The sequence below is a fragment of the Phaethon lepturus genome, unplaced genomic scaffold, assembly GCF_000687285.1.
Source record: "Phaethon lepturus isolate BGI_N335 unplaced genomic scaffold, ASM68728v1 scaffold7669, whole genome shotgun sequence".
Lineage (NCBI taxonomy): Eukaryota > Metazoa > Chordata > Aves > Phaethontiformes > Phaethontidae > Phaethon > Phaethon lepturus.
In genome coordinates this window covers 57,418-66,994 of record NW_010562692.1, presented here as the reverse complement: position 1 = coordinate 66,994, position 9,577 = coordinate 57,418, and the positions used below count along the sequence as shown (strand labels likewise).

At 40.1% G+C, this 9,577-nt stretch overlaps 1 protein-coding gene across 1 annotated transcript in view; it reads left to right on the top strand.

Moving 5' to 3' along the window:
- RRAS2 (related RAS viral (r-ras) oncogene homolog 2) overlaps nt 1–9,115 on the top strand; it is a 13,263-nt gene extending 4,148 nt beyond the window's left edge. The window contains exons 4-5 of the mRNA XM_010294352.1: nt 7,079–7,197; nt 7,668–9,115. Of these exons, the coding sequence (XP_010292654.1) occupies nt 7,079–7,197; nt 7,668–7,755 (207 nt within the window). The 3' untranslated portion in view covers nt 7,756–9,115. The remainder of the gene's footprint in view (nt 1–7,078; nt 7,198–7,667) is intronic.
- The last annotated feature ends 462 nt before the right edge of the window (nt 9,116–9,577 follow it).

The window sequence follows — 9,577 nt, the reverse complement described above, 5'->3', positions numbered from 1 at the left end:
AGCAGGAAAGGAGCAAGCATCAAACTTGTATTCTTCAGCAACTTATTTCAGAAATTTGGTATTTTCTCCTGAGATCGTAAGATGACTCTTAAAGCTTGGTAGCAAACACATGATTGATTTTTTTTTTTTTAATCTGAGAGTAAACTAAATATTACTAAAAATGCTGTAATTATTTTAAGAGTTTCACAAGGAAAACACAGCTTTAAACAGTAAGATATTCGCACATTTGTGTACCAGGATGTGACTTAGTTTCTGTCCACAAATGCTTACCTAGGTTTTGTTCTTTGCTAAATAAGATCTTTTATCTGTCAAAAAACAGTGCCTGGAACAAGAAAAAATTATGCTCAAAACAAATAACATTAAGGAGTTTGGTGGATTAGTATGTTATTGTTGAATGAGGTTTTTCTTGAACACCACATAAAGTCCTCACTAAAGAAAAAGTTCCTGTTGAGTATGCTCCCTTGATTGTCGCAGCCCCTTTACCTTAGAACCTATGTAGAAGGACTGTGACAAAATTAAAACCTATGCTGGAAGATGTGTTAGAAGATGTTTTCACAGAAGCGGCTTAAACTCATCAACAGTAACTTCATGTACTCACATGTGCACAGAGCTATCGGCCTGTCCCCGAGACAGAGTGAAACTTTCACTCTTCAGTTACCATGTGCCCCCATCAAAATTCCCAAATTTAACCTTGCAGGTCCTGGAACTTAAAGTGCTTTATCTCATGTGCAAATGTCGGCATGGAAACCATGTCGGTGAAACTGAACTGTTCTACAAACTGTAATTGCTGAAGGACAGACATCCAAATGCTTTGGGAGGGGAAGTAACACCATCGCTGTCAGGCCCAGCTCTCGGAGGATACCTGCAAATGTCGTTGGTAATCCTGTAGATCCATTTCTAGAAAGTTAGGAACTTTGTTCTCTCTCCTCTGCCCTCCTAATGTCAGTACACTGCATCTGTTTCTCCCTTAAAGGAAGAGAGAGGTGCCTGTCGCCTGTTCTCCTGCTCATCCCTCCGTGCCCGATTCCTAGCTGCTTTTTCAGATGATGATGGGCTGCCACGCATTCAAGCTCAAAGCAGCCATTTTCAAACGCCTAACTTTACAGTTTTGCTGCTTATATCTGAACACAAAAAAAGCTATGTCCACAAAAGCTCTTTTGGCTTATTATGGCTATATTAATTGCCTTAATTGATTAGGTGCTGATGAACATAACTTTTGGTGCTACCCTTCTCCCAGTTTACATGCAAATTGGTGGATTTGTGACTTCCATCGTAAGCTGGGGCTTAAACAGCTGTAGCTGAAAAAGCACTTCCAGGTTTGCTGAAGCAGCTACTTACGTGTTCTTAACTCTTCCCTGGCCTTTCCTCATCACATGGTATGTTTCAGTTGGCCTTAAGTCAGTCTGAAGGAGTGGTTTGGGGATGCTGAGCTGACATCATCAGTCTCCAGAAGGGAGAGGCTGCCCTCCCTCTTGACTTCACGTTCCCACTCTGTCCGTTGCTGGCCCGAGCTCTCACTTGAAGCACTTTGTGAGTTGAATCATCTCTGTAGACGGGGAGGAAAACAGATGAGCTGGAATGGCTTTCTGGGACCTGTGTGAGTCAAATCAGCTTGCAGAAAGATTTGAGTGCCAGCGCTGGAACCATGGGAGGGGTGGGACTGCGGCTCAGGGCAGAGCAGGGAGGAGTTGGGGTGGGGGGAAGAAAGTGAGACCTCGCCTTTTGGCAGCAGCAAGCAGTTAGATGTTATCAGCTGCATGTTAAACGCAGACAGTCTCTGCTGTGTTGTCGGTGGGGTGGTTTCTGCTCCATCATGTGAACTCTTGATGCAGGCATCCAGTCAGTGAGTTGGACCAGCTTGCTGATCTGGCTGAAAACTAGTCCTGCCACCAGGACTCCCGAAGTATGGAGAAACTTCGTCCTGACAAGCAACGTCATCCTGCTCTGGCTACAGGTTTGCTGCACAGGCAGCTGCGATGGGACATCTGGGGGCAAAGGCGAGAGTAGTCCCTCACCTTGGTTAGGTTAGGAGTGCTGGGGTGAGTGGGAAATGTGGGATGTCCCCAGGCTGTAACTTGTGGGCAAACATGTGAGAAGTGCTAGTTCCCTGCATTTTCAGTCTGCTGGTGTGCCAAGCCTCGCTTTGGTTACACTGAAAGCCTGGTCAGCCAGGCTAGAGTGTCACGCTGCAGTCCTTTTACTTATCTGGCAGTTCTACAAGAAGTCGTCTTACTCTCTTTAACTTGTTTAATCACAAATGTATATTTTTAGCTTCAGAATTTAAGTAGCACTTTTAGAAATTCAGGAAGCTGGGTATGAGTCTTTAGAGTAAAACTATTTGAACTAAGCATCTGCCTTCTTTTTCTGAAAGACAGGAGGCAAACCAGTGAAATAATAGAGAATGTATGCTACCTCTGAGAGTGTAAAACTGAGTTAAAAGTAATTTAGTGTGTGTGTTGATCAGCAAACAATACTCAATAGAATTAACACACAAATCTTTCTGGTGCCCAAAACAGTTAAAAGTGTACAAAAGGTTTGGATGTCTCGAGGGTCTGACCACACATTTATGCAAGTAACTGTGTTTTGTAGTTGAACGCAGTACTGAGTACTATCACTGTGGTACCATAAATTTGGAAGCAAATGATGCGTAACTAATAATCCTTGTATGGTGACAACTTTTTCTCAGGAAATAGATGAACTGGATTGTACAGCAGAAGTGCACAGATTATAGTATGATCTTGATGAAGTGTTAGGGTGTACCAAAGGTGTAGTCTAAAGTAGTGGTGGCTGTAACATACTATAGGTCAACTCACAGGTGTGTTCGGAAGAAGAAAGGTGAAAGAGGAAGTTTGAAATAACTATTTGCTATGATTATAACTGTATAGATAAGTGGAGTTAAGCAGCCTTGTAATTTTGTCTCCTTTGTGGTATGGGAGGCAAAGTCCTCAATATCCACAGGTTAGGTTGACAAAGAAAAATGAGTTAGTAGAGAATGAGCAAGCATTAATATTTAGTCCTTGATTGTATGATAAGGAATAAAGTTACCAGTGCTTCCAGATTCCCCAATCCGTCATAGATTGGTGACTGAAACCAAAATTTAAGCATCACCTCTCATTGTTCTTTCCTTAAAGGAAATGCTGTGTAGCAGTTTTTCTCTTTTAAAAAGGTTAGTTTTGTACAACTCAGACAACGCTAAATATTTCTGCAATAAGACAATTCAGTAGAGCCCCAGACATTTTAGTAATAACCACTACTGACGGAGGAGTAAACTTGTCAGTGCAGGATATGTATGACTTTTTGTAGATAACTGCTAGCTTAAATTGGGTCAAGTCTGATCATTCCCCAGATGGCAGGATTTCAAGGAAAATCCAAGTTGCGGCAGGAAAGTGCTTGGGTTTCATCAAACGCTAGTTTTTGTTTTTTGCATCATGACTGAACTAATACAATGACCTAGTGCTAAGATCATCTGTGCTGCTAGATACCTTTAAAGCAAAGAGAGGTCCATGTGACGTCAGTTTATGCATGGATGGATAATGAGCAAAGCTGCTGATCCCAGGCAAGCAGCCTTGTGCTTTGACCTCGATCAGCATCAGCCTAGGTGCTGGCGAGCAAGCAGTTAATATGTTGGATTTGCAGACTCGCTGCTTCACAGGTAGCTTGGCCTGAGGTGGCTTATTCCAGGGGGTGGGTGGGTGCAGGGACTTGGGTGGTAGCCTACCTGAATTCATGAACGTTTTGCTTTGGCCTTTCTCATAACTATTGTGAACTTGTATGCAAGTGGGACAGAAATTTCTTGAGGTTGTAGATTTTATGGCCATATACAGTGATGCCTCTTTTTCTCAGAAATGGATCGTACCTTCAGGTCTTCCCACGGCTTGCCTGATTTTGAGCTTTACAGATAACTAGCAATCAGGCATCTGATGCAGTACTTCGGTACAGCAAGTCAGTGTGTTTGAATGTGTGGCAGTGCTTCATAACCACAGTTTGTGTGTACCAAAGCGACCTTTACATGAGAATGCGGACAAAATAGAATTAGTGGGTAGTGAAATACCCCTACAGGAAAGCGTTATGGCAGCCCACTGTAAGCATGAACAAGCAGCACTTGTGGGTGGGCTGGTGAGGCAGAACATCAGGATGAGAGATGCGCTCTTCAGGAGTGATGCGGCTCTCGGCAGGAATGGGCAATGTTTCTGTGCGGGGAGCACTGTGGGGTGAGGACAAGGAGGTAGAAATGGATTCCTTTCAAGCTTGAGGAAACGCTTAACTGTGACCTGCTGACCCGAGTACAGTGTGGCCCTTAGTTTTGCATTGTGTCCAGGCAAAATATAGATGCAGTGTTAGGTTAGGCAGCCTTGTATAGTTGCTTTAGGTGGAGGCAAGAATAGAAACTTCAGAAATTAATATATTTCTGACAGTTCTCAGCTACAACAGTGAAGAGAGAGGGCCGTGTCGGATATGTTCACAGGATTCTTGCACAGATACTCAAATGGAAACTGTTTCAGTAAGAAGACTGATAACTTAGAAAGTTGGAGAATAAGCTTTTCCGTGTTTGCCTTGCTCACTTACATCTTCTATAGTAGTGTTTAATTTGAGAAACTTTTACCTAATGTCTGAACAGCGTGAATGAATGATATCCAACAACAAACAGTAACATATCCTACAAGGGTAAGCATCATGATTCCCATTCATATTCAGCCTTAAACTTGCCAAAGCTAAGAGATTTTTTTCACTGCAAAACCCCCACACACACACGTACGCACACAGTTAGTACCAGAAAATCTGTGGTTCTCTCTACTTCGTCAAAATAAAATAAGTGTTCTTTGAAGAAAAAGGATTTAGTTTTTATTTTGCTGGTGGTGTTTTATAAGTTCTGCTATCAGACTTACTGGAAAGCCTGTCATGACACAGGGTGGTTGTACTTGAGAAGGGAGAATAAAAAGATGCAAATTAATTAATTTTTTGTTTTCAAGTATTTCTATGTTTGTACTTACTATGTTTCCCTCAGCTTTGAAAATGGAACCGGTATGTTCTGGCTTCGAATTTACAGCTTGGGCACTGCAAATGCTTCTGTAGTGTGCCCAAAACAAAATACTGGTTTTAAACTAAGTTTGTTGTTTGATGTCACTAAAATTGACCTTGAGCTACTTGACAAGATACTTGGAAGATTGACAAAAAGATTATTCTGATATTAAGCAGTAGATATTCTAGTAAATACAATAAGGACTTTAATGTTGCACCAATAATATCTTAAATGCAGACTGCTGTGGGAGTGTAGCTTGGCTGTATTACAGTGCTAGTTTGACTTGCACCTCTAATGTGCTTTAGATACAATAATGAAGTGGTAACCACGTATGTTTAAAGACTAGTTTCAGTTTCTCCTGAGGACTGTTCGTTCCTTCCCAATTACTCATCTTTATTAGACTTTAGCCTCTCACTTTCTAGGGCTACAGTGGACTATGCAGGATGAAGAAAAGCAAAGCAAAGGGGATTAGTTTTGCAAAAACTGCTGTATCCATACTTCAACTTACTTTTGTCCAGTGAGTGAGGCAGAGATGCATAGAAGGTTTTTGAAGCCCTGATGAAAACTTCGGGGGATTCTGCAATGTCATTCATGTGCCAGAAAACAGCTACAAATGTTTCTCAAAGTGCAGCTGTTGTAAGCCTTGGAATAAGGATATATCAACACCTGGGACTAGAGAGGAAGGTGGAAGTGGATTTGTTTTAGCTACTGGAGCAAAAATCTCGAATATCATCCAGTTTTCAGACAGCACGGGAGGATTGAAGGATGCCAGTCATTCTCGCTTTGTGCTCTGCAGTTAAGAATGCATCTCCAGTAGTTGATCTTGGGGTTGGGTTGGTTTTGAGGGTATTTTTTGGCTTCAGCTGATGGTAATAACACTGAAATAAATGTAGAGTTTCCATGAGCATTTGAGATCAGCAGATGCATCCTGAGTTACTCCAGCTAATGGCACAAGGTGCTGGGGGCTCCTTGTAGAGCTTCATGAGGGTTTAGTGGGAGCAGCCCTCAATTCAACAGTAATAGATGAATGTACTACCAGTGGGGGGGGCTAAGGACAGAGGAATCAAACATGTTGAGATGCCATGCATGAAGGCTCTCAAACTGTGCATGTAGATGTTGGGAAAGTATTTTGCAAGCTAAAAAGTACTTCTATACCTTGCAGTGTGGTGAATGCTGCCAATGATGCTTTTCTATTTCCGTTTCTGTGTAGCTTCTTAATCTAAGTGAATATCTGAGTGCCTTTTCAAAACTAAATTAATAATAAACTTTTTTTTTTCTCCTGTTGTCATTATATCAGTCCTCTGTGCTGGTTTAACATTTTTCTGTGAAAGCACTGTAGTCTTTGACATTTCTTCCACTAGCCATTGGCTTGGCGAGATCTGTTGTACGTCCTTTTATCACTGAAAGCTGCCCTTTCCTCCCCAGCCCTGTGGGTGACCTTCCTGTTGAAGCCTTGCACTGCTCAGGGTGGCCTTCTGTTTTCTGACCTCATTGCTTTCTACTTCATCCAAAAATATGCAGTGATCTCCTTTGGTTTTGCCCTGTGCCCGACTTATTCCTCGCTCCTATAATGGTTCACTAGCTTCCTGCCTTCTGCTTCATCACTTCAAATTTTATACCAACTCTTTATGACGCTTGTTATTTCCTCTTCATCTCCCTTTCCTCTTTTGTCCCAAGGAGTCAAGAGGTAGACAGGGTTTCTTTAATATCTCTGGATAGCCTGAAAGCTTCATGGATTTTTAGATCTCTTGTAATTTAAGACATGTTTAAAATGGGTTGTATTAATATTTTGCTGTGTCATAAATAGATTTTTTTTTTAATGACTTTGTAAAGATTCAGGAGCTAAACAAGTTCTTGTTTTCAAAGTAGTAATCTGATTAAGATGTATTACATGGATTTGCTTCCCAGTTGTAGTATGTGGACAGCGTGGAAACAATTCTGTGGCCAAATAAGCATTGCTGTTTGACGGGAAATAGATCCCTAACGTGTATATGCAGTGTCTACGCATATGAATGTGCCTGCAGGAGCCTTGAACTTAATGATTGATGTCTGTTACAGGTGACACAAGAGGAAGGTCAGCAGCTAGCACGGCAACTTAAAGTAACATACATGGAAGCCTCAGCAAAAATCAGATTGAATGTAGACCAAGCTTTTCATGAACTTGTCAGAGTTATAAGGTATGAGAACTTGAGAGCAGATAATTGATGTCCCTATGTTAATGGATAGATACAGCAAATGTATTGAAATGTAGCAGGAAATTGCTGAGAAAATTCTGCCTGCTGTTACCTGTAAACTTTGACTGATGCTCTCCATTATAAAATGTTCCTGTGTATTAGGAAGAATGTTTACATTCATGTAAACATGTATTTGAAAAATAATCTCTTCACCTTAATCTCTCAGATTATGTTGATCACCCAATAAGTAAACCTGATAAACTAAATCTGAGATTGTCCTGTAAAAAATGGTGTTTCTTGAAAAAACAAAAAGGCAAACTCAAAAAAACTGTCACTCATTTAATGAGTAGTTTGAGTGTCGAAAGTAAGTTCATGGTCTATAAAAGTGTAAAAACAGTAACTTTAAATATGGTATTTACTTTTATTTAACTGAAAATGATTCTGTGAATTTAATATGGAATATCTATTTCCAGGAAATTTCAAGAACAAGAGTGCCCTCCTTCACCAGAGCCAACACGGAAAGAAAAAGACAAGAAAGGCTGCCATTGTGTTATTTTCTGAAAATCCCAAGAACCAAGCTATCAACTGCCAGATTATTTTTTCTTTCCATCATTTTACATCACTTCTGGTATTGGTCTAGCCTTATATGTACATGTCCTAAAAGTGGTCACCAGAATAGCCTTAGTCCAAGAAGCTGGCAGAATAGTTCTTGAAGAAGACCCAGTCATCCTGGGGCAGACTTCAAAACAAAACACTAAGGCTGCTTCTTTAATACCACAGTTCCTTACTTCTCTCCCTTAAGAGCTTGCACCTTGTGGAGTTTTATTCGCAAAGGAGATGAAACAAAACCATGTAGGACAAGGTGTTGAAGTCATGCATAAGTTGTCTATTGTGAATTAATTTATTTTTACTTCTGACATTTCATTAGGTATTACAAAGACCTATATTGAAGTATAGAGAATACTTTTTAAAAAAGGGGTGGATTGGCTTTTTTTGCCCTCAGTTAAATTAGACTTGAGTATTCAGCTAGCCTTAAGAAACCTACACTGAATTTCATTGTCAGCAAAAATTTTAATCTCTCATTTATGCTGCAGTTATATTTCAGTGGCCAAATCAGTCTACTGTATTTATTTTATGAATCCGGAACAGCTACAGGATGATTACTACTACTATTAGGATATGGCCAAATACCTGAGCTCATTCTGGATTGAGGCATTTCAGCTTATTGAAATTTCACATCATTTGTTTGGAAACAAATTGTGTCTTCCTTTGTATTTCTGGGTAAGGGATTAAGGAAAACTGAAATTGTAGCTGTTTTTGTTTCCTGTGATATAAAAATGAATTTGATCTTTCCATTGTCAGAGATGATTAAATGTTTTTGCTATATACTTTTATACATTATTTTCTTATCAAACTAGTTAACAAGTATTTTTATATGTTTGTAAGCAAATATGCTTTCACAGCATAACTTGTGTATATGTAAAGATGAGTATTTAATTCTCACAGTTCACTTTTAACTGACAAAATGTTGGATTTGCCAAACTGTGGTAAACTTCTCCTTACTCTTCTGGTTATACCCAAGAATGGCCAATTACGTGCCTGCCCAACACACCCATAGAGCAAAATCTAGTGTTGTGTTTTAATGAATTTCAGTATCCCTTACTAAAGACTGACCATTATGTGAATTATTAAACTGTAAGACTTTTAACTGATTGTTTAGTTAAACTGTGGATGGTTGTTTAATTTTGAGTTCTGTGGATTGTGTTTAAACAATTCAAGAGTATGTTCCCTGATATTGAAATACTGAGTGGTATTGCACAGTTGTCACCTTACTGAATGTGTCCAACAGTTCTTTGAAACTTGATTATTAAGCAAACCCTTGTATAACTTCAGGTGCTAGAATTAAAGATGATCTAACCATTATCGGGGGGTAAGCACATTGCCTCTTTCTGACTCTCTTCCGAAACCTGAATTTTTGGGGGTGGGGGGAAGAAGTGGGTGACGGGACCTGGTTAGATGATAGGTATGCATGTCAGCATGACCTTTTCAAGCTTGGCAGTAAAGAAAAGCCATTTCAATTTAAATCATGATAGATGATAAAAGCTGATGTTTGTTTTGACTTGAAGTATGTAGTCGGTGGTCCAGTCAAGAGTTTTTGTGTTTTCAGGCTATGCTCATTGTCATGTGCTCTGCCATAAATCTGTAAATGTGTGCTGAGAAAACAGTGCTTAAATAGTGTCCAGTCACCTCTACAGCCACCAAGCATTAACCAGGAGTAACTAGGAGTAACACCAGTGCCATGTGTAGCAGAGGAATTTAAATTTTTCTTTATTTAGATTAGGTTGTGTAATGCTGTTTTGAGAGAGCGAGTAGCTCCCCCTTG